This window comes from Bombus fervidus, chromosome 18 (genome assembly GCF_041682495.2).
Source record: "Bombus fervidus isolate BK054 chromosome 18, iyBomFerv1, whole genome shotgun sequence".
NCBI lineage: Eukaryota > Metazoa > Arthropoda > Insecta > Hymenoptera > Apidae > Bombus > Bombus fervidus.
Genome location: NC_091534.1, coordinates 8,109,826 through 8,134,771, shown reverse-complemented (window position 1 = coordinate 8,134,771; position 24,946 = coordinate 8,109,826). Strand labels below are relative to the sequence as shown.

General features: G+C 30.6%; 6 protein-coding genes across 8 annotated transcripts; 3 read left to right on the top strand and 3 right to left on the bottom strand.

Annotated features, from left to right (window-relative positions):
• Positions 1-26: 26 nt before the first annotated feature.
• Positions 27-4,826, bottom strand: LOC139996582 (integrin alpha-8). Of its 2 annotated transcripts, XM_072021005.1 has the most exons (11): positions 4,630-4,826; positions 4,275-4,560; positions 3,818-4,196; positions 3,139-3,434; positions 2,507-2,966; positions 2,275-2,417; positions 1,754-2,203; positions 1,524-1,687; positions 917-1,413; positions 540-829; positions 27-468 (listed from the first exon to the last, which is right to left on the bottom strand). In XM_072021005.1, the coding sequence occupies exons 1-11, from the start codon at positions 4,695-4,697 to the stop codon at positions 409-411; spliced, it is 3,093 nt and encodes a 1,030-aa protein (XP_071877106.1). In that variant the 5' UTR covers positions 4,698-4,826; the 3' UTR covers positions 27-408. The 2 variants fall into 2 exon arrangements, with proteins under 2 accessions (XP_071877106.1, XP_071877104.1); XM_072021003.1 differs by having other exon boundaries at positions 4,275-4,826.
• A 233-nt stretch (positions 4,827-5,059) lies between these two features.
• LOC139996583 (uncharacterized) lies at positions 5,060-9,184 on the bottom strand. The gene is made up of 8 exons (XM_072021006.1): positions 8,882-9,184; positions 8,383-8,744; positions 7,969-8,149; positions 7,623-7,892; positions 7,327-7,553; positions 7,029-7,243; positions 6,689-6,959; positions 5,060-6,607 (listed from the first exon to the last, which is right to left on the bottom strand). Exons 2-8 carry the CDS (start codon positions 8,576-8,578, stop codon positions 5,610-5,612), a joined length of 2,358 nt encoding a protein of 785 aa, XP_071877107.1. The 5' UTR covers positions 8,579-8,744; positions 8,882-9,184; the 3' UTR covers positions 5,060-5,609.
• LOC139996587 (nucleoside-triphosphatase THEP1) lies at positions 8,739-11,980 on the top strand. Its single transcript, XM_072021010.1, has 5 exons — positions 8,739-8,949; positions 9,227-9,294; positions 9,571-9,742; positions 9,814-9,919; positions 9,994-11,980. Exons 2-5 carry the CDS (start codon positions 9,240-9,242, stop codon positions 10,270-10,272), a joined length of 612 nt encoding a protein of 203 aa, XP_071877111.1. The 5' UTR covers positions 8,739-8,949; positions 9,227-9,239; the 3' UTR covers positions 10,273-11,980.
• On the bottom strand, positions 10,289-13,810 carry Ppd3 (protein phosphatase D3). Of its 2 annotated transcripts, XR_011802305.1 has the most exons (9): positions 13,541-13,810; positions 12,653-13,042; positions 12,288-12,574; positions 12,045-12,150; positions 11,833-11,975; positions 11,350-11,657; positions 11,166-11,247; positions 10,965-11,094; positions 10,289-10,879 (listed from the first exon to the last, which is right to left on the bottom strand). XR_011802305.1 is itself a non-coding variant. In XM_072021007.1 (8 exons), the coding sequence occupies exons 1-8, from the start codon at positions 13,632-13,634 to the stop codon at positions 11,035-11,037; spliced, it is 1,470 nt and encodes a 489-aa protein (XP_071877108.1). In that variant the 5' UTR covers positions 13,635-13,810; the 3' UTR covers positions 10,289-11,034. The 2 variants fall into 2 exon arrangements, 1 of the variants encoding a protein (XP_071877108.1); XM_072021007.1 differs by having other exon boundaries at positions 10,289-11,094.
• Positions 13,811-14,234: 424 nt separating this feature from the next.
• Positions 14,235-16,959, top strand: Idi (Isopentenyl-diphosphate delta isomerase). The gene is made up of 2 exons (XM_072021009.1): positions 14,235-14,928; positions 15,309-16,959. The coding sequence occupies exons 1-2, from the start codon at positions 14,659-14,661 to the stop codon at positions 15,762-15,764; spliced, it is 726 nt and encodes a 241-aa protein (XP_071877110.1). The 5' UTR covers positions 14,235-14,658; the 3' UTR covers positions 15,765-16,959.
• A 1,857-nt stretch (positions 16,960-18,816) lies between these two features.
• LOC139996375 (arylsulfatase B) lies at positions 18,817-24,373 on the top strand. Its single transcript, XM_072020729.1, has 8 exons — positions 18,817-19,115; positions 20,565-20,724; positions 20,879-21,105; positions 21,182-21,422; positions 21,691-21,848; positions 22,113-22,404; positions 22,517-22,824; positions 23,174-24,373. Exons 1-8 carry the CDS (start codon positions 18,990-18,992, stop codon positions 23,402-23,404), a joined length of 1,743 nt encoding a protein of 580 aa, XP_071876830.1. The 5' UTR covers positions 18,817-18,989; the 3' UTR covers positions 23,405-24,373.
• The last annotated feature ends 573 nt before the right edge of the window (positions 24,374-24,946 follow it).

The following is a 24,946-nucleotide window of genomic DNA, read 5'->3' as shown; positions in this document are numbered from 1 at the left end:
TATTTATATATTTCTTTGACACGGGATATTTCAATAAAAAGCACCACAACGACTATAATACAAGCTGCTCGAATCTCACGCTATATATAAAAAGATTAATATTTTTGTATATAGATTATTTATTTATGATAAATTTGCTCGAATTATTTTCACAGAATATTACATAACATAAATAAAGATTATAAACAAAATGAAACAATATTTATAATACAATCCTTTTAAGCTTTGTAGTTGAAAATTTATATATATTTTCTAAGATTTATTATATTTTTATAAAGATACTAATAGTACTCAAATGCGATAACAAAATGTAAGTTGTTGTTATTTATTTTCTTTTCTTAATTATGCAAAGAATAAGAGTCATATATATATATGTATACAAAACATAAAAGTTATATATTAATAAATTTATTCTTTCTGAAAAATTTCTGTTGATGAACATGTTTCCAATGTAATCCCATGTCTCTCCTGTAATGTAACAAATACATTAAATGTAATATCTATGTATAATATAATAAAAAATGTTTTAAAAAACTTACATCTGTTTCTGATTTTAATGCTTCAAGTTCTTTTTTCCTATTTCGATTAAAGAATCCAATTTTAAGTAGTGCTAAAATTAACAGTATTAACAATAAAATTCCTAAGACTATTGACAAAACTATAATCCACATTGCAATGTGTTGAGTTACTGGTGAACCTAAGAACATTGTAGCAATAATAGTATCATCAGATTTATGTCTAATTTTTTTCATAACATGATTTGATTCTAAAATATTAACGTGTCCGCTGGACAAGAAAAATATTATGTCTTTCTCTTCCATTATTTTCGCTGTAATAAATATTAAAAAGAAACGGTAAAATTTTTCAACATATCTTGGAAGTTAAAGATACACTAACATATCAAGAAAAATCTTACTTTTAAAATCAGATAAGTAAAAGTCCAATATGAGTGAAAGTTTTGCAACAGATGAAGAACTTAGAAAGGGACCAAGCTTACATTTAATATATGTACATTTGACATTAGCATTTGTACAATTGATATAGATTGACCTGTTTTCTGGTGGAAAATTTATAGAAAAATTGGTATCCAGCATAAATCCTTTTTGTGTATACAATTCAGTATTTGCAAAGTAAATTTCAGATATATTAGTTAAAGCAGTTGAAAGTGTAGAATTTAAGTGTGTGCAGTAAAATGGTTGACCATCCAGATAACTAATTGTTTCGTTTATATTGATAATCTGTATATCTCCAGTAAAATGTTTCCAGTATATTGGGATATTAATTGTTAATATAACTTCATCAATTGGACTATCTCCAAATTTTTGAATTTCATAAATATGTTGAAATCGAATATTGTTTAATTTTTCATCCTCATCGTCAGTAGAATATGAATATAAATTATCTCGCGCTTTTCTAATAAAAAAGAATTGTAGTTAGTAAATGATAAATATAATAAATAATATAGTTATAGAGAGTATGAAGTATAACTAATAATAATAATAAATAAATCTGGCGATACTAACCCTGCAATCACTATGTCAACATCAACATCAAAATATATAGTTAAAACATGTGTATTATTGGATGAATCTTTCTGTTCACTTTGTGAGTTAAAATTGGTCCATAGATCCACGTGATCAACATCAAACCGAATTTTACTCATATCCAAATCTAATGTTAATGTTTTCTAATAGAAATGATTAATTATGTTACTTTATTGAAAAAGTCTTGATACTTAACAGATTACACTTACATTTTTTCTAAGTGGATTTCCAAGATCACATATTGCTTCTAAAGTATTATTCGTATAAAAACTTTCCATGCACGAAGGTGGCATACTAGCTAATGATAATATTTTTGGTATATATACATATATTTTAGCTTGATAAGCAGGTTCGCCATAATTAAGAGCATCTATTTTAAGCCTGGTAGTGAATGTTGATCCAACAACATATTTGTTACCAGAATTTAAATTTGTTGAAAGTGATATCTTTACATCTGATGTACAAATATTGTCGTCACCACAATCAACAGCAAATGGTAATTTTATTAAATCTTCAGTTTTAGAAAACAATTTATTTACAGCTACACAGGTTGTACAAAGGAAGTTTGCTTTCGTCTCACTATCATTTAAATTTAAGTCTTTTTCTAAACTAGTTGAGATAGATATTTCAACTGGATTTATTATATTTTGGATATTTTTCTAACAAAATTAAAAAATAAAATATAATTTAAAAAAATATTTTTTAAGAAGATACTGGTATAAACTTCTACCTTTAAATATATCTTAAGTTGACTGCATAGGTTTTTAGATTTATATAAAGTATCGGACAATTTATAAATGTTATCACTATTTCTTTCTGTACCATAATAAGCTCTTCTATATATTTGATCGATTTTCAAAGATTTAACAACTCCTAAATGCAATTTCATTTATTAGATATGATATTCCAGATTATGTATAACTTCATTATATATGTATATAAAAATTAAATTATATACTTACGAAGATATTTAGGAGTATTTGTTCCATCATAATATGTGCACACATCAATTAGAAAAGATGTAGAGTTTTTCAATAATTTTTGTTTGTCATTGTAAGACAATTTTGTAGTTATTGTTATAACAGGTTTTGATTTTATTAAAATTGCTTGTTCAGACAAATAAGCTCCAACTGCAATATCAGGATATTTATCACCATTTATATCACGTGGTTCGGAAATTGAAATTCCAAATCCACGGATATTCCTTCCAAATTGTTTGCCAACTATCCTTTGGCTATAATGTTTAGGTAATCCATTGCTATTGCCATTGAAGATGTATATTGCACCACTTTCTTCTTCGTATGGTGCACCAACAGCAATATCACCATAGCCATCATAATCAATATCACCAAGACAAGTTATAGTAGATCCAAATCTACTTCCAGATATTTTTCCTTCAAATGATTGTTTTTCAAAAATTTCCTACCGCCAATGTTTGAGATCATTATGTGTATTAAGTTAAATACTAACATACTATACTAATTTATAAATTGAAGGCTTATTTAATCAGAATTTAAAAGGAATTTCAGACTACTATATTCAAGCCAAAGTATTATTTCTGCAATAATTCAGTGATATTAAAAAATGTACATACATTATGTAGAACAGTAAAGACATATATGCGACCTTCATCCATATTTTTTGACCAATGTGGTGCTCCAACAATTAATTCATCTCTATTATCACCATTAAGATTACATGATGATAAAGCAGCACCAAAATATTCACCATGTTGCTCACCATTCAAAATCTTTTTTATTTCTAATTTTGCGTTATCGTTATGAGAGAAGGTAAATATAGCAACAGCACCAAACATAAGTGAAGCCCTTGGAGCACCAGAAACAAACCACAATTTTCCTTCTCTAAAATAACCAGATGTTACTGCATACCCTAAATAAATTATGATAAATTACTATTTTATGTACCAACAATATTTTACACAAACTATTTCACCTAATTTATAGGTTTAATATATTGTGGTTAATATCAGTATAAAGCCAACTATTTTGTAAACACATCTTTTATAGAAAATACAAATATTAATATTATAAAAATTTCATTTAATTTTATGATAATTACATGTATTTGCTACATTTACTTCTTTTAATAATTATAATGGAATGATAAGAAAAATGTTTTTATTTAAAAATAATAATAAATAATATATAATAATAATTTGATATATAATGAAATACAGACTAGAATGATTGATTATTAACCGTTTATATTATGAAAATATTCAGTTAGTGGTACAATGAAAGTGCGTTACATACCAAAATAATTATTTGCATGAAAACTTCCCTCATCTTTAATCGATGGAATTATATTTTGCATTTCACCATCAACTGATATTGTAACTAACAAAGGTGTACCTTTCCAGTTAAATACACCAGGATTACCTAATATTAAGTCCCACTTTAGGTCATTGGATGTCATATGCATAGAAAAACCAACTTGACTCATGCCAAAATTATAAACATATCTTTTTGTATCGATAGCTTCTCTAAGTCTCACAAATGATAAAATTTTACTTTTAGATTCTTTCTTAAAAGACTTAATACCGTTAATTAATGACAAATAACAAATGCCATACATAAACCAATTAGATTGGCGTTTATTTGTAATATTATACTTCAATCGTGGGCCGCAGACCTATTTACAAGTTTAATTAAGTAATTATTAATTTTTAAGGATAAACATATGAAAAAAGAAATACAAACTTCAACATACCACAATTGTAGGATTAGTCTTATTTTCTACAGCAATTGTTGCACCAATCCATGCATTATCCTTAATTTGATTAATTGTTGAATATTGCTTCTCTTTATCATTTCCACTTCTATCAATAATCCATTCCTTACATGTTTCATTAATTGGACATTGAAATATAGTACCTGGCTCAATTACATTTTGTATTACGCTTGTATTTGCTCTGGGAGCACCTACAAGTAGTACAGAATCTAGGCCATCTGTGTAAAGGGCAACGGAAAATCCAAAATAACTTCCCCGTTGGTAACTAAAATTTTTGGGAATATTAAATATTCTGGCATTATCAATGTCTAAATTATATGCTAGTATACTATACTGTAAAATTATAAATGTAAAACTATAAAACCATATATTAATCTTAGTTGATAAAGTTAAATATAACATTCTGAATAACTGATGTTAGTAAAATGAAAGACCAGGGAACATTATTTCTAAAACTGAAAGAATTAAGGTTTTGTACCCACAGGAAGGAAGTACTTCATATCTAGATACCACAATGACATCATAAAGGAATTAGTCCATATTTGTTTCGTATATTTATGCTTTCTATCAAAATTAAAAGAAAAATCGTGTTCTGATATTAAATAAAGCAGAACTACAGAAATTTATTGGACAATAAATTAATGCATAAATTTAGGTCATTCTTTCCTTTATTTATTATAAGTTAATAAAGACGTATAAATGCAGGATTAAATAATGCAATATCCTTAACTTGTTTTCAAAGCTAAACATATAAGAAAAAAATGTATATCAATTTATTGTTTTATTATTTTCCATCACACTTACAAACCATGTCAACAATACACATTAGCTGGATCGCTTATTATAGCTAATGTAGCATCAATTTACCTATAATTCTCGGCGGTGTTTTGCTGGAGTTTCGATTATATATGATTTAATGGTCATATCCAAACATGTTTATACTATAATAATAAATCAAATTTTCTAAACAATTGAGACATCAGTTATTAATAATTTTAAACATTTTAGACTACTAAATTCGTATAATCCTTTGTACCAATTATAAAATATTGTGATTAGATGACAATGAAAATTGTTTTATATATGGTGAAAGAAGATTTATTTTTCTGGGACAGTCTTGTATGATAAGAGATTCCAATAAAATATAGCATACACATGAAGATAACGGAAAAATAATAAAGTCTAAAAGAAGATAGAAAAAACCGGTCATATTCGCGTGCGAACGAACTTAGTATTATAAAAATATACTTCAAGGAATCACAGATTTATTATGTACAAAAGGAAAGGGATTAAAATGTTGAAGGTAACAGGAGCTTAATCGGAAGAATCAGTTGTAGTTGAAATAGTTTGGGATAAAGGTTTAGATCGAATACGATAGCTCCTTCTTACTACATTCACCTTCTTTCTAAAATATTCTAGATTTTTTAGTTTCTGCTCATGATCTGAGCTCTCTGCATCATTTTGATCTTTCTGTGCTTGTTCACCATTTTTTTCACTTGTAGATACTCCTGATGTGATACCACTGTCAGGAGTTGAAGGAACTTTGCTTGATTTGTTCACTGGCACTGATGAACCATCTTTCTGAATTTTCATTGCATTACTAACATCATTTAAATAAAGCTTCCAATCTCTGCCTGATTTCTTCTTCTTTGTATCATAATCAATTTTTTGCCGTTTGCTCTTATTTTTGGTACTGTCACTTTTTGAGTTACTTTTACATTTTTTGTGTTTCCTTCTGTGTACTTTTGTGGAAGTATCAGAATCAGTTTTCGAATGCTTACGTTTACCAGAAATGTCGTTATCCTCTGAACTGCTACTGCTGTAATTTGAGTGTTTTGCTTCCCTCTCAATATGCACAACATACCGTGATCTTCTAGAAACTACGCCAGAACTGGTACTAGGCTGAGTTGTGTCAACAGGTTGTTCATCACTATCAGAGTCACTATTAATTTGTAACACTGCACACTTTATTCCGGCCCTTCTTATCTCAGTAATTTTACTATGTTTCCTCTTAAGAAATTTTACTTTTGATTTAGATTTACACTTAACTTGTGCATTGTCACCATCACTGGCAGAACCTGATGCAGATGGTTCTGATGCTGCAGCTGAGGCATTATTTGCTGGTGCATCACAATCTACAGCTGCAAGTTTCATTAGTTTTTCTCTACGATATGCTATAAGTCGTGTTATACGATTTGGGGACTCTAATGGTCTTTCAGGAGCTACTCCACCCCCACAAGATCCACGAGATGCCAGTGTTATTGCTGGCCCCAAAATACTTGACATCAATTGACGGTCAAATGCTGTAGAGTCTACAAGAAAATAAATTAATATTTCATTTAAAATTATTTTTGTTTAGTACTTCAATGTAAAAATTTGAAAAAAAGATTTACCATCAGAATCTGTTGCACTATAAACTCGTCCAGTTATAAGATTACTTTCAGAATCACTAGGGGTTTGAGGTGCTGTTGACATATCTTCGGAACTCCAACCTTCAACCTCACGTTGTACCAGTGAATCAAAAAATGCCATCATTCTAGGATCTTCTCTGGTTGATTGATGGCTATAATCATGTGTCATAAATTGTCCACTACGTAATACTAATCCAATATATTCATCATGCGTGAATACTCTCCTTTGTCTCTCTTGTCTTCCATCATCCCTCTAAAATACAAATATAGAAACAATGATATATGCTATCAATATGTATAATAAAATTATTCCATAAATTACCTTTAATCCACCTAAGCAATTGTTTCCAAGAGGAAATGGACTCCAAATCTTAATGAGTTTCTCAACTCCAGATGAAGCAAAAATACAACTAGCTTGATTGTATCGTACTTGATTAACAATGGATCTGTGCCCACGTAATACCATGTGTGCAAAATTTACCCATTTTACATCCTCAGAAGGAATTTTCCACATATATAGATTAAAATCGTCAGAACCTTAAAATTATAAGTTGAAATGTATGTAAATACTAGCAGAAAAAATATATAAAAAGATTTATGATTATTGCAGTACTACTTACCAGAAAGGACATACTCGTCATTATCTCCAGCAAAACAACATGATTTCATTGTGCAACTGTTATAGTATCCAGGATGATCAAACTGACATAAATGAGTAGAAGAGTCTACATCATAAAGTACAGGAGGTAATCTTCTTCTCAAAGCTAGCAATCTATTACCTGCTGCATTAAATCTAACATTCATACAACTCTGAGCTGAACTTTCATTTCCATAACGTAATACAGGCCTGTAAATATAAAAAGTTATTATTTTGATGGAACATTTTCATATGATTTTATTTGAATTTTTTACTTACTTCAAAGGTTTTCTTACATCCCACATGCTAACTCCTTCTTTAGAATTGGCGGTTGCAAGCATCCTTGGTTCAACAGGATTAAACATTACAGAGTGAAAAGCAGTTTTGTACCGTGCCAAACAAAATGTTTCCATAGCACTGGATCCTCGTATGTCATAAATTAAAACTCTCCCATCATCGCAGGCGCTAGCAAATACATTGTCATTATGCGGATGTACTGACAGTCCATAAACAGGTTTCTCATGGAGGAAGAAATTCACCACATCTCCCCTACATCAAGAAATAAATAATTGTTTAGTTCTATATGTTTATATATATAAAAGTGTTTAAGAAAGAAGCTTCATACGTTCGTAAGTCATGAACAATAACTTGATCGTCATTTCCAGCAGAAAATATTTTTGTTTTGCTATTATCGTAACCAAGACAGAAAATATTACTAATGTGTTGAGCTTTCATTACTGCGGGTTTGCCCACATCTTGTATTGCTTGCTCTACTTTCCATAATAAAACTCTTCTGTCATCACCACCTGTTAAATTAATGATAAAATAATTTTAAACAATAAATATATTTTCATTTCAATAATCAATTTAATACATTACAAAAACATATAACCAGGAAGTAACACGTGTTTTGCACAATAGTGTAATTACTTAAAAATATCAAAAGGCTCCAATTTTCCGTCGAACTTTAATTTTCTAAATCGACGGGCATAGGCCGTGTAAGAACGAAATAAATCAAACATATTTGTTAACTTCTTACCGGAAACCAATAGATCTCCTTGATTCGAAAATTCAATCGCATTGACGCATCCATAATGCGATAGTAGATCTTTTCTAAACAGATTTTCGGAGCTTTCGAACCTTGCATTAACGAGGCGTTTGCAATAATCGACTTTGTCGTCGGTTTGTCTTGCGACGAAATACGAGAGCGGATTATAATTGGAAGGACGAGCCATTTCTTTGCATATACTGATACGTATACGAAAACGGATAGAACCGTCGTCTTCACCCTTCGTCCCTTTCTTCCATGTATCCTGTAACTAACGCCCGTATTCGCTTCGTCGATTAAGTGCACCTCAAAGATTCTAAGACTGTCTCGCGTACTTAGTAAACCGGGGAGACCTATAGAATAGGGAAATTCGTGGCGCAATCAAATCTACGAGATTATTATAGGTTGTAACTATTATAAGTTTCGTCGTGACCGATCTTATATTTATTCTGTGACAGACGTGTCGCGAGTATACTCCTCATAAACTCACACAAACATAAGCTACACGAGGTGCGTCTCACGCACCAACGCACTTCTGAACGCAATCAAAGTACATATGTAGGTAGTAGGTACCCACATATACAAAGGCGTTTCAGCCCACCCGAACAGATTGTCTTACTCGAGCACAATCAGCTGATCGCTATTCAGTGACTCCACGTTGTGGCTAATATTATCAATCTTTCCCTTTCAATCTCTTATCCATATCATCGATACATATATCTTTAACTAAATAGCCCCATTGAATAAAAATATTTTACTTTTTATTTCGATTACCTACTATCTTCTTACGTTTATATGCAAGTGTCACTCACAACTGTTACTTAAACACTTCTAGAAAAACAAGAAGCATGGATACCGGCGCCGCATTGCGTGTCTCACGCGTACTTCTCACTGGCCCTCCTGGTAAGTCCGCGATTTTCAAAAATTACAAGGTGTTTAAAAAATCGCCCACTACTAGTAACTTTTACATATCCTCAATGTTCAAAATATTTAATATTTTTTCTTTTAATTATTTACATTTCTTATTTATTTAAATCACCGTCATATAACATGTGTAATTTTATAATAATAAGTAACATATTTGTTGTATTTTTTAAAATTTATTACTTAATCTTCTAATCGTTTATTGTAAATAAAAATAGTTTATAATGGTTTTGAATAAAATGAGAACTGCCGTAGGTATAGGAAAAACTACATTATGTAAAAAGTTAGCTTTGATGATGGAAGAACAAAGTTATAAGTTTGATGGATTTTATACCGAAGAAGTTCGAGGTCAAAGTGGTAGCAGGATTGGATTTGATGTTGTGCTAATGAAAAACCGTGACGAAAAATCAACATTGGCACGAATTGAGTTGGTATCAATTTCTTAAATATATAAAGTTTAATTTCCTTTTTGACTGAGACAATACTACTTGTAAACAGAAATGTGATAAACCAGTCGCAGCACTCTAAATATAAAGTGGGGAATTATCATGTGTTTCTTAATGATTTTGAAGCAACAGCATTGTCTGTCTTTGATTCAAATGCAGTAAGCAGAATAGTTTTATATATTTTATACGTATTTATAATTGTAATCAACTTATTAATTTTCGATTTCTTTAGGACATATTAATCATAGATGAAATTGGAAAAATGGAATTGTTTAGTCAAAGATTTCATGATAAAATAGTGAAGTTATTTTTTGGAACTTCAAAAATACCTTTTATAATTGCGACGATACCTCAAATGCATAAAGTACCGCAGCGGCATTTATCATTGTTCCAAAAGCTTCATGCAGATAAAAGATGTAAAATTATAACTGTGAATCGTCAAAATCGAGATAATTTACCAGAAGAAATTTTTCCGCTCATTTTACAAGGTACACAAGTTCCCTTTTTTTAAAGAAAAACAATATAAATTTTAAATACATTATAAACATCGTTTATTATTAACAAAAAAACAAAATGTTAGATTAAAGAAATCCTTCCAATCACGTTAAATTTGTAAAAAAGTAGTCATCACAAATAACGTGACAAATAGTGACTGGCTGGAAAATTGTACTACATAGTCATGCTAAATTGCATATGTATTAGATATTTTCGTAATAATTATCGTTTCGTAAAAACCACCATTATTCATTAAAGAATAAATTAAAAGAATAACAGGTGTGTTCATTATATGTTCAGCACCTTCTGCAAATATTAGAATATAAGTTAATCTGTTGAGATCTTTGAGATCATTTACTCAGCTTGTGCGTGAACATTAAAATCTTTAGTGAATAAGGTGGTTCAATTGAGGGTACAAAATAGAAATGTTTCTTTTTTTTCTTTGCGTCATTTCATTACAATGAAACATAAATTGCTAATGAGGGATTAGTCTTATCATAGACAAGAAAATTTGATATATGTCTGTTCGCAAGTTCTCAAAACAAGCAAACTTTTTTCATTTTTGTACCCATCAATATTATATCTTCATTGCAGTTATTATGATACAGAAGATTTTCATGTTCCTAAAAAGAATACAGTATTTTATTGTTTTGGAGAAGCCTAAGTGTTTCTCACCTTCTCCATTTCGGTATCAAATATATTACGCACACTTTGATTGGGCTACTCGTATTCAGTTATTGTTATTTATTTATTTATCAATAGTACCTAGGGTGTTCCACTAGCACATGAATTTTAGTAGAGAATTAGCATATGCCATTGGCCTTACATTTGGATGAGCCTGAAACAAAAATACATCCTTGTGTAGTACAATTAAAAATTATAAAATTTACCAATTAGTTTGTAACATACCACTCCTTCATATGATGTGAAATGGGGTTCCATATCTTTACCATTAAGTGTGATAAAAGCGCCTCTGTTACCCATAGTATCACTAAGAATAAAAAATAAAATTAATATACAATATGACTGTATTAAAGATCGTTCATTTTATAAAGAACAATTATTTTTAAACTAATAATACACGTTTATGTACCAATAATTTGGAGCAGAAAATACAGTAATACATTTTCCAAAGTGACCAACTTCATATCCATCATTTTTCACTTCGTGACTTCTTATAATGTAATCAAGATTGTTCATGGCAAGGAAATTTTGTGTAACATCAGGGCCAAACTGTACACCAACTCCTCTTTTACTGGGTGCTCTTCCAGCTTGTGGTTGTGGATCTGACCATAATAATTCGCACATTAGTCCTTCTTCTGGTGGTTGTCTATTCCTATCAATTTCTCGAATTTCTTTTAACGTAACATCGTCTCTTGAAAATAGACCACCATGCATTACCTATAAACACCATAAACACATAGTTTATATATATACCATTGCATAACTATCAGAAAAGCAGGAAAGTCCGTTTCGTTTCTTTATTGATCGTTATTGATTAAAACAACACAAACTTTCTTGGTTACCTACTATGTTAAATTCAACATCTCTCTTGTACGTAACAATATAAACTTACAAGTATTCTACTATTAAGACAATGAGCAAGAGGGAGCCAATTGTAAACCTCTGTAAATAACTCAGCCATTTGAGCAGAATATTTTGCTTTAACCTCACCATCAAATCCATACATTTGATTCATTGTAGCAGATTCATGGTTACCTAAATATTGTATTTTACTATGAATATGTACAACATGTTAATGATATAAATAGATTGGTAAGAGTATACCTCTAGACATAAAAAAGTGGTTTGGATATAATAATTTAAATCCAAATAGAGTAAATATACATTCTACAGAGAAGGAGCCTCTATCTACAAAATCTCCATTGAATAACTATATAACTATTAAGAAATATACGATACTATTGTAGTTGTATTAGTAATATATTTAATTATAGTATATTTAATCATTAAATTAATAAATATGAAATGTAATGATAAGTATAACTTATTTACTATTATAAAGGATACATATGGATTAGTTTCTGATGGTAATCCATTTAATTCAAATATATTAAGTAAATCATAGAATTGTCCATGTATATCTCCACAGATAGTAAATTTACTATCTTCAGGAATTGTAACGTCAACTAAGCTTGGTTGTGCCATAAACCATGCTTTTATATCTAAAAGAATTTTATAAGCATATTTACGGTGTAATTTATTTTGTTTCTTATACCATTCTAATAAATCTTGCATAAATTGCAACGTAACTTTTTCATCTTCAAGTTTAGGCCCGGTATATTCATCTTCGATAGCTGTAAAATAAAAACAATCACAACAGAACTTTTTTAAGAACATTTAAACTCATTAAATAAATATTAAATATAACTTACCCATTGCTTCTAAATTAATCATATCTGCAATGTTTTTTTTATTTTCCTCTACTGAGATTGCTTTTTCAAAGGCTAACATTTTTAATGTTTTAGAACATTCTGTGTATTTAATCTTTGCATCTTTATCATTTGGTCTTGCTTTAGTAACAGTTTTATAATCCTTAAGAGCTAGTTTGAACTTGCCAAGTGACATATGAGCTGCAGCTCTACGATAATATCCTTTCACGTAATTTTTATCTAAATCAATAGCTTTTGATGCATCTGTAAGTGCATATCCAAAACATTCTGTTTTTAGATAAGCAAAACTTCTATTTCCATAATAAACTGCCACTGTAGGATTTACTTCTATAGCTTTAGTATAGAATTCTATAGCTTTGGTATAGTCTTGATCTAAAAAGAAAATAATGAAATATATGATAGTTAATAGCGAAAAAATTATAATTAATGTTTTGTTTGTTCTCAACATATACACCGGAAGGATAACGGATTACTTTTTATTTTGCTATAGTGGAAGTACTCTAAAAATTAACTCTTTTATGTTGTCAAAATGAAACAATTACTACAAATTTGACACATCAAATAAAACATGTTATATGAAATGTCATAATTAAAATGACAAACATTATAAATGAACATAATTATTTAGAATAAACTTGTAGCAGCGGTATAACAAGCAACCTAATTGTTTTGAATTTCAAAACTTCTAATGATTAGGTTTACACTTAATAATTTAATGATAATTTACGTTACGGAAGTTGGGTTAGTTTCCAACGTACACGTGACTAAATTACATTATCCTAATGTTAATCATGAATTTTTGCTTAGCTTGGCATCTAAATACAAAATAAATAGCAAGATCAAATCTATAAGGAAAGTTTGTAAACGCACTTTTAAAATATTCATTTGCTTCTTCTTTAAATTTTTCCGCTTTGGCCGCATCTTCTGGCGATATTACTCCCGTAATTTCTGCGTTCTCGCTCATTTCGCGCTTTATACTAACAAACTAATGGGACGATATAAAATGACTTAAATTATATTGAAACGTAGACAATAAATAACACATTAAAGAAACAATAATTTTTTTTATATAACGGTCTTTATTGCAGACACACTGAAATCCTGAAATCTACTCAACTACCCCACGAAGTGATTCGATCGATCGAAGTCGAGAACCAACGAGAACTATCGATCATTACGATTCAAATGACATAATTACACTATAACTATGCATAATATAAAACTTTTTGATATATTAAATTTTCTGTAATTTTTCTGTAATATCATGTCTATTGCATCTTTTATATTTTATTTATTAGGCAACAAAATGATCATAACAATTTAAGATTAAATTACAATATTTTCAATTATTATCTATACATTTTATGAACTTCTTAATGATTTTTAAATGATTGTTTTAATTGCTTACATTAAATATCATTCTTGACAAAAACTTGTTTTTTTTACATCACAATAGCCAATTTTGTTATAAGTATAGTATGTTCAAAACTCTACCACCACGCTCTCTATATTTCAGTATGTATAAATCTTTATTATATAAGAGAACTGGTTAATCTACGATTGGAAGCATTCGCAGTGTATCAAAAAATTTTATGTATTTATTCAAAAGATGCTATTATGATGTCAGGAAGAATGATTTATGTAATATGTATGTCTAAAATATATGACCGCATTTCTCAAAAAGAAAGTTTCTCCGCTTAGTATGCTTGTCATATTTCTGGTTAAACGTTTTATGCTGATACCATCATTTAAATATACATATTAGATTTAATTTTTTACTAATTTTGCTAATTTTGCATAACCCCGAGTATATCGCGTCTATGAATAATCTCCAAGTTCAAATAATGTAAATAACTTTTAAAGGAAGGTCACTGATTTAATTAACATATAATTTGCATGTCATAATATATTGGAGCCAGTTCGAGTGTATAAATTGTTGCACGTTGAACATTTTTCAATACTATTTAAGAGGAGAACTGGCTACTGTGATGGCTCAAGTGGTTAGAACATTGCGTGCTGCTATACGAAGTTTAACATCACCAATGAGGAATTTCGGTAGTGCCCAACCTTTGCAGGAAGCTGCTTTAGAGGAACGTTGTATTCTTGTTGATGAGTCGGACAAGCCTCTTGGTAATGCTACAAAAAGAGACTGTCATATTGTTAATTCTGATGGACAAGTTCTACTTCATAGAGCATTTAGTGTCTTTTTATTCAATGGTAAAGGAGAACTATTACTTCAAAAAAGGTCTCCCAATAAGGTATGTACTTCTTGCATATGCAGATCACAGAACAAAAATATGATAAGTGCATTTTTGTTGATTTTCTTATTTGAATGTCACTTTATGATTATAAAGGAGAACTTCCATTATATTAATTATTAAGACAAGTAATATTTTAATATTATAATGAGAAATATTTAGAAAATTTTAAAGATGAAAAAATACATATTTAGCTCCAAAATCAAACGAAAAGGCAATTTTATTAACATGGGATTTATTGTCAATGTAATGAATTTTAAAATCGCCTTATAAGAACTAGGAAATGCGACTTATCATGTTCTTCTTCTGTAGTTTTTATATAAAAGTTGTCCATTTATATTAAGTATATTAAATTAAAGCAGAAGATTTTTTTTTTATAGATAACATTCCCAAACCGTTATACAAATACATGCTGTAGTCATCCATTATTTGAAATTCCTGAAGAAACTGAAGAACATGAGGCACTAGGAATTCGTAGAGCAGCAAGAAGAAGACTGAATTTTGAGTTAGGAATTCCTTTGTCAGAAATTTTGCTATCAGATTTTTTGTACTTAACAAGAATTCATTATCAAGATGTGGAAGGTATATGGGGTGAACATGAAATAGATTATGTGCTATTTATACAAAAAGATAATGTAATATTGGACCCAAATCCAGATGAAATTAGTGAAATTCGTTGGGTATCAAAATCAGAAATCAAAGATATTGAGAAAAATCTTAGTCCATTGAGTCCCTGGTTTAAATTAATTCTTAAGCATAAATTGTCATCGTGGTGGGATAATCTACATTCATTAGAAAAAATGCAAGATCATAAAACAATACAAAGATTTTTATAACACCTTTGTACAAAGAATTAAGTTCAATAGCCTTATCACACATAACGTTAATTAAGGTATTTTACTACCATCCAAATATTTAAATAATTAATAACAAAAGATTTGAGGATTAAATCTGTACAAGATGATTAGTTTTATGCAATAAGTTGTACACTATAAATATAATGCGGTATAAGTACAAAGTAAATTTCTTCACATAAACTTGCACTTTGTAAATATTGAAATATTTAATATAATTTTGATAACGACTAATTACCATTTGACAATTTGTATACTTATATAAATTTTGTGAATACATATTTGTCGTAGGTTGTAAATATATAGTAAATTATGAACTAATCTTTCTTAAATACTATTTTCTTACTAAAAAGTATGAAAATAAAAAGTACAACTCAAAAATACAAAGATATAAAAATTTTATACTGCAACGAATGATAAATTTAAAACAATTTTCTACATTTTTATGTTAATATATCTTCCACTTTAATCATTAAACGAAAGTTTATTCATTATTAAAAAGTCAAAGAAAAAATAGTTTTTATCATATATTGAATATAATTAGAATAATACAATAAAATAATAGAACATGATCAGTAAAATATAATAGAAATATTTCCATTATAGTTTCAAAAATGGTTTAAAAGGTATAAAAAAGTTTTAAGAAGTTTAAAAAAGATTTGAAAGGTCTAAAAAAGGTTTTAAAGGTTTAAAAAATAACTTATATTAATTTTTCTATTTGATGGTATTTCAAGGGTAATGAAAAACGGTTTGATGTAAGGTTTCACAACTTTACTATTTGTATACATAATATGCATAATTTTTCAACTATTCTATGAATAAACCTTATTGTGTTTATAAACTGTTATATGATTATTAAATTCTCTTGCTGCACAATAATATATTATACTATTATGATTTAATAATTTAATATAGAATTAGTATTTAATGGTTTGAAAATATATCGAATAAAGATATTGATTGAATGTTAGAAATGACGGATATCTCCATCTTTAACTAACAAGAGCAAAGAAAAATATGAGTGTTCTAAAGAAATACAAATTTAAAAGGAAAAGTCGTGCTAAAATGTTTAATTACAGACAGATAATAATTATGCAATTTTACGTCTACCTCAGTCTAATATTGGGAAATATTTGTATTCATCTAATAAAGGTTTTATTTTATTATTATTTATTAATCCTTTCGTTTAATTTATTATTAATCCTTTATATCTATGGGCGAGATAGTTCACGATACAATGTTTATTGATATCAGTGCTGCATTAATTATGAATTTACACAGCACTAACATGTGTTTTATTCACTAAAACACGCATCAGTGCGAGACATTTTATTCATAGATTCGGTAAAAATCAGTTTACGAGGCACCTTATCAGTAAATGCAGAAAACTTAACTTAACAATATCTAGTTAATGATGTCAAGCGAGTAAAAAAAGGTCCTTCTAAACTTATGATTGAAAATACTTTATGAAAAAGTTATAAACGTCTATACTCGCGTAGTGAATTTTTTAAGTTCACTTATAGGACTATCAGTAGAAAGAACAACTGTTTTTTTCTGTGCCAATAACTAAAAAAACTAGAAATTTCCAGTCGTTGTTGCGGCAAATGAGCGAGTTTAATCAGTCTTCCAATTAAAGTATATCAATGAGAGGGAAATAGTAATTTTATATAATATATATTTTTATATTTATATAATATTTTTTATATATAATAAATTATATAATAAAATAAGGCAATGCAGCAAAAATATAAGCACATTTTTTTATCTTTTTAAAGATTATCGAAGATTATTGAATATAATACCTATTTAGCTGAACATTATATAATATAGATATACAAATCTATTACACGTGTAAAAGAAGATTATTCTAGAATTCTATCCTATTTTTTCCGATAAGAATGACGGTGCATGGAATGTGTATTTCAGAAGTATAGAATTATGAGTTTTTATTGGAAGTTGCAAAGACCAAAACTGTAAACTGTGTATTTTTTAATAAATTTTAAAGTATTATAGAATTACAAACAAAGGAACGGAAGTTTGATTTTCTTTTAGAATTATTGTCCTCGCTTGTTTCACTCACTCTTTTAATAAAGATCTTAAGAACAAATATACTATTCTTTTATCTTTTTCTGACTCCTTCTTTTAAACTTTTAAATACATTTTGTGAGCTGTTTTTGAAATTGTAAATACATTTCCCAAGTATCTAGCTGTAATTTGTTTTTTCCGTTTATTTCAATATTTTGAAATTCATTCATTTTAAGATATATGGAAAGCTTTTATTTTATCGGTGTAACGAGACGCGACTATCATGATCATATTGGTAAAATTTGAAAGTAATCTGGAAATGTGTACAGGTGGTTCACGTGTTAGGTTATAACTTCGTAACCAGTGCAGTCACAGAAGAATGTCAAATGAGAAATACGAATGGTTAAGAGAGTGCTACATCCGCAGGATCGTGTTTTGTTTAAAAGTGCAAAGGTGTGTCTACAATTATATTTTTCAATGAAAATGCATACTTATTTTTACATAGAAAGATTCCCCTCGTCATTCTACGCAAAGGAGTAATGGGCTACAATGGTAAACAAATTATTAATTATCAAGATATTTAAAAAAAATATTTTGATAATTTCTTTGTTATCGTTCGTTAGTTACCATCGAGACAATAAGAGAGCTTATTTCGAATCAGTACGTCTTTTGTGAACCTGTAATAAAACTTCGACCAGACATCAAGATCAGTATGTCGTTTCCTTGACTTTTTCTAACAGTTATTATATTATATTCTATTATAATTTAAATAGCACTTAAAAATTAGTCGACACGTACAGAATATCTCGTACGCAGATAGACAATTACATAAGTACGGAAAATAACACGTAAGACGAGAAGCAACCCAGCTGAAACACGTACCTTCTTTATTGTCGTAATTATTAGTGTACTTTCCCTCCCCTTTCGAGTGATCCATTCATGACATGCTTCTTCGTGGGTGGACTATATAAACGTTTATCTCTGTTCCTCATTCTTTCGTCATTCCTACGAGTTCCTTCGTAAACATCGCGGGCACAATGTTCTGACCATCATCCTTGGTGAACCGTGTTTTAAAGTGCCAAAAAGAAAAAGTGCTCTGTGTTAAGCATTTTCCAATTTTTCGTTAAATTTTTATTATATTTTTACCTTGTTGCTTCTTTCTTTCGTTCAACTCTGCGAAGAATGCGTCGGTTTTCCATCATTTGGATAATAAGTACGTCTTTGCTGCCCCTAATATTGTTCATCGATTGTGCGTTCGGCCTGTATGAAACGTCGCCTCATATTATTGTGTTTATGGCTGACGATTTGGTAAGGCTATAATATATTATTTAAAATTAATGTTCAATAAATAAGTTTTATTAACTTTTAAATTTATTTCATTTAAAACTTATATATTTTTAACAAAATTATTAAACGTTAGCTTTATTATGCTTTGGTATATCATATCGATATTACAGATTTAAAATATATTATTCATATACGTATGTGTACGAAATTTGTATAATATTCGCAGCGAATTTAGATACTGACGAGTTAATCAAAATGCAAATTATTTTTACAGCATATAAACATAGCACGACCTATTATAGTTGGCCAGTCCAGAAAGTAGATGAAAATTACAAATCGAAATAAAAATTTACGAAAGTTGCACTTATGCAAAATGCAACCGTCCATATATTACTTATGCTTGTCTGCTTCGTCTAATTTGCTGCAATTAATCTGTAGTACGAAAGCGTTTTGAATTAAAATTATCCTTAGTTAAGGCAATTATCGTGACTTGAAAATTACTTACGCCCCCTCATCTAACAAGGATGCTAGTGCTTGTGACTCATCCTAACCGCAAAACAAAAATCTCCCTCTTACCTACCATGACATATCAATTACTACTACTATTATGCTGTCATATTTTATTATTATATAATCGTTTATTATCTCGCGCATAGATGTATAAGCGTAATTTACCTTAGGAGTACATCATTTTGACATTTGGCATGTTAGGAAACCAGTTTACGTTGGCATTCACTAATGTACAACCGGATATACTAGTTTCTTTCTTACATATGTAACCTATTTCTCGAATTTACAACTGGCTCAATTAGGTCATTTAGCTAATATGGATAATATCTTGGATAATATGGCGAGAAGGTACTGTCCAATGACAATCCTTCAGAGTTACTAGGTTTAGGTTTTATTCCATGCAGAGTTCCAAAGACTTATCTTTTCAAGGTTACGATTGAAGAACATTTCTCTACTGTTAATCCTTTATTTCTTGCCACAAGCGGAATTGGAGAGTTTGGTAAATTTAAACCGAAACAAGGAATATATCTGTACCACTTAAGTTGCGTTTTTATGTCTAATGAGTAGCTAACATTTCATGAAATCTATTTTAACTTTTAGAACAAACACGGGGTTCAATTGTTCTAGAACTTCTACATTGAACAGACACATTTAATGTCACTTAATTCAAAGTTATTCTTCTCTTTCATTAACATCGATTATTGTTTTTATTATATATATTTTCTCGTCGGAGATAAGATGAGGGGATTATTCATTTGAAATAACCTTACCAATTTACCAATTACCAATAACCTTAATCAATACTATTACTAATGCTACGTTACATTATAATTTAATATTGCAATGAATTATAAGTTTTACGTAACAACGTCTAAAATTATTTCACGTAGAAAATAAGTTAACTTACTTTGCAATGGTATGAAGATATTTTTATGATTTGACGTTTATTTTGTGCGATAGGGATGGAACGACGTTAGTTTTCATGGATCGAATCAGATACCAACTCCTAACATCGATGCACTCGGGTACAATGGGATTATACTAAATAGACACTATGTACTACCGTCAAGCACGCCATCCAGGACAGCTTTTTTCACTGGACAGTATCCAATCCGTATCGGTACGTATTTGTACACGCTTAAAAGTATTATTATTTTTAGTTACGGGACTCTATCTGACTCTAAATCGTACTGGGAATTTAATAGTATACGTAACATCTTATGAACATTCTTGTTTAATGTAACATCACGATTTGCAATTGTTGATCTATATAGGGATGCAAGGAGCTGACATTCGCGGTGGCGAACCACGTGGCCTGCCACTCGACATCAAAATTTTACCAGAGCATTTACGAGGCTTAGGATATACCACGAAATTAATTGGAAAATGGCACATGGGTTACTATACACCTCAGTACACGCCATTGCACAGAGGCTTCGATACGTTCCTCGGTTTTTACAACAGCTATATTTCTTACTACGATTATAGCTATTCGAATCAGGTGAGATGTTAAAAGCAACGTGCGAGTAGCAAAGCAAGTAAAAGTTTTATAAAATATCTTATTTGTACATTTCCAGAACATGAGCGGATACGATATGCATCGCGGAGACGATCCAGCTTACGGGATGAATCGCGAATACGCGACAGATATGTTCACCCGTGAAGCGATCAGCATCATCGAGAATCACGAAGTTAATAGGCCTCTTTATCTCCAGTTATCGCATCTTGCTGTTCACGCACCTTTAGAACAACCAACGAACGTGTACAACGATAGAGAGCCTATACACATTCGCGAGCCGAATCGTCGCAAATACGCTAGTACGTAGACGCGTCTAATTTAGACATAGCTGCTTCGCATTGATCGAGTAGTACAACTGGAAAAATGTAAATTTTAGAGAAGAGGCTTTTAGAGATTTACGAAGGAAACAATTCAGATTGGCTTCATCGGACGAAAATAGAATAGTCGCTAAAAGCCGCATAAATAGTTCATCTTTTCTGTGGCAGATCTTGTTATCTTAATTCGTATTTGTACGGTTTACGATCTCATAGATCACACGGCTAATTGAATGTGTTTGTCCTATTCTAGAAATGGTGTCGAAGTTGGACGAATCGGTTGGGCGCATATTTCACGCGCTAGGCGAGAAAGGAATGTTGAAGGACTCCTTGATTCTGTTTCTCACGGATAACGGAGCAGCTTCGGTCGGTAGATACAGGAACTACGGCTCCAACTATCCCTTAAGAGGGGTAAGATCACGTCATTAAGACGAAGCTTCTATCCACCTGAAAATGAATCACCTAAGTTTCAGCATTCTCAAATTCAATTTCAAACTTTCGAATAATCGAATTTATTATACGTTATAATTGACATTGTACGTCAAAATTTCGACGAAAATGAAGTTACGCTAAAGCTCAAAGCATCTCGGGTAATATCGGTCGAACGGGACTCGGATAACCGAGAGTCCACGCCGTATTACGATACCTCTACATTTTAGAATATTATTGTTACAGACAAAATACACGTTATACGAAGGAGGCGTGAGAGGAGTCGCGGCATTGTGGTCGTCCAGGTTGCAGAAAGCAGCCCGCGTATCCAATGAATTGGTACACATAACGGATTGGTTGCCAACATTATACTCTGCGGCTGGCGGAGATCTGAAGGATCTAGGCGAGATCGACGGGATCGATCAATGGCGTCTACTCAGTGAAGGACGTGGACGTGGCAGAGATAAACTTTTGTTGAATATCGACGAAGTTTTAAAAACTGAGGGAGCGATCTATAGTCGATTTAAATTGTTGAGAGGTAACTACTGAAATACAGAATAAAATAAAAACCACCGCTAGGGTGATCGAAGTCGACGAGGATTTCGTCCTTTTCTAGATAATTAGGGATTTTTCCTAAAAAATGGTTCAAGGTACCATCGAAAATGGTTATTACGACGGGTACTATGGCGACTCTGGAAAGACGTTAGAGACGCTGCCTACGTACACGGATATCGTGATGAAAAGTACCGTCTCTGAAAGCCTCACTTATCATTTGGGTGGTCCGGTGACACAACCGAGTACAATGGTACGATTACGGCAAGATGCAACGGTTCAGTGTAATGCAAACTTCACGTATTACCGCAGACAGATGCTCACGCCTTGCAACGTCACGGAATGTTTATTCGACATAGTGAACGATCCATGCGAAACAAGGAACATCGCGGAAACGTATGTCAGGGTGAGTAATAGAATAATGAATATCTTTACGTTATTTCGGCTAGTCAAAGCGATATCAACATGTCAATGCGTTGCTGATCTAGTGCTGATGTAATGATGATGTCATATCGATGTCGACAATGCGTACAGTAAATAGCATGAATGCGTGCACAGCTGAACATCCAACCAACGTTGTGCCATCGTTATCGATGTTCTTCAAGTCACAGTCTTCTATAATGATCGGCCTTGCGTCTCCCTCTCCTTTCGTTTCCTTTTTATTATTGTTATTATTAAAAATCGTCGTTACGACCTTCGATCTTGCTACATGATATTCTATATATTTTTATAATGTACTGATTTGTCGTCTGTAGATCGCCAGAGACTTGAACTATTATCTGGAACAGTATAGCCACATTTTGGTGGGGCAGATGAGAAAACCGGTCGATTGGTCGGCAGATCCGAGAAATAGAAACAAAACGTGGGGACCGTGGGTGAAATCAGGGGCTACGCCGTGCAACGCTGCAGCTGTACTTGGCAACTTAGTCTACAACATCCACATATCGGCGATTTTGGTTTCGATATTGCTGAGCAATTTTATATGACCATGCAACGTTTGTTCGAGCAGTGATTCTATAAGCAAATATTGTCGCAGCATCAAACGATCGTCGAAAGTCGAAAATCAGTTGACTCAACTTGAAATGGCGCACAGAGTTTTAAACAACAGGGTAATAATTTGCTAAACTGAACAGTTTTGGAAGAGTCAAGCAGAACATATCTATTTGTGGTCGTTTTACCATCAGAAAATTTTAGCAAAGTAAATGAATGTTTTAAAAGAATAGCACAATTTTTAATATTTTATGCTGCTATTTGTATTTTAACTAGTTCAATCTTTTATGTTCTATAATTAATAATTTTATATTGCATTAAATTTATATAAAATTAGACGTTTCTAGCGATGTAATATTTAACAGCGTAATCGGTTTGATTGTTAAAGCGAAGCGATTACAATTGGAACGCTAACAATTTGGAATGTAAATTGTTATTGTTATTGAAACAACTAGGAATAACGTTTATAGTCGAGCGATTTCGTAGAAAGAAAATGTAAAAATATGACTGGCAATGCTTCGGGTTGACTGGTGAATTATAGCGATAAATATGATTAGCGAGGCATAAATTGAAATAAATGACTTCATATCTACGGTGTAATTAACGATTTTGCCGACCTTGCTGCGTAATTCAAACAAATACGTAATTTAGGTGCCTTGGATGATAGCCTTATAGCGAAGTATACTCGTTACCTGCCATAAATTAAGTCGTTTAGCAGTCGAGTTTTACGAGTTTATTATTTACGAAATGTCCATACTGTTTAGTAATTCTGTTTAAATTAAAAGTTATACATCTGGTAAGAACTGGGCGAACGTTCCATTTACATTACAATCCCAATTTTAATGTACATACGCAAATATTTTAAAGATGCGATTAATTTATTTACGTAAATGCAATGATACGAGTTCCATAGGATATTTTAAAATACGAATAAAATAAGTTGCAAATCTCACAAAGATAATAAAGTTATGGAATACAAAATAGTTTGTCAATTATTTGCTGGCACATTTCCCTTTATACCAAAAGTAACTGAACCGAAAGTACATGTCTCAAAAGAAATATTTACTTAGTTAAAGATCTAACAGCAAATGAAGGATTAAGCGCAGACAACAAACTTCTCTTCTATGCAGGACACTCGTCGAATCCAGCCAAGCAAGATAAAATATATTACTGGACTGCTGATGTTGATATAAATTCAAATTTTTATGGAAGAAACTGAAGAAATGACGTTTAAACAAACATCTGTTTTGCCCTTTAAATATTATACCCAATACTCCACTTTGAATATTTTTTTTATATTATTTTTCACTACATTTATGCCATACAGTTTTGCATATTTAAACTGTATATCTAATCTGTTGTGTAAACGCAAAAAACAGCTGCAGTTTACGTATACTTCGATTTTTCAGACATCTTATTTAAACACTACTCAACCCAGCTACGCAATTCGATAATAACAATAATAACAAACAATACATAACACAGTTATCGCAAGATTAACGATATCTCTGTTTATCAGTTTTTTTTAAATGATCGCC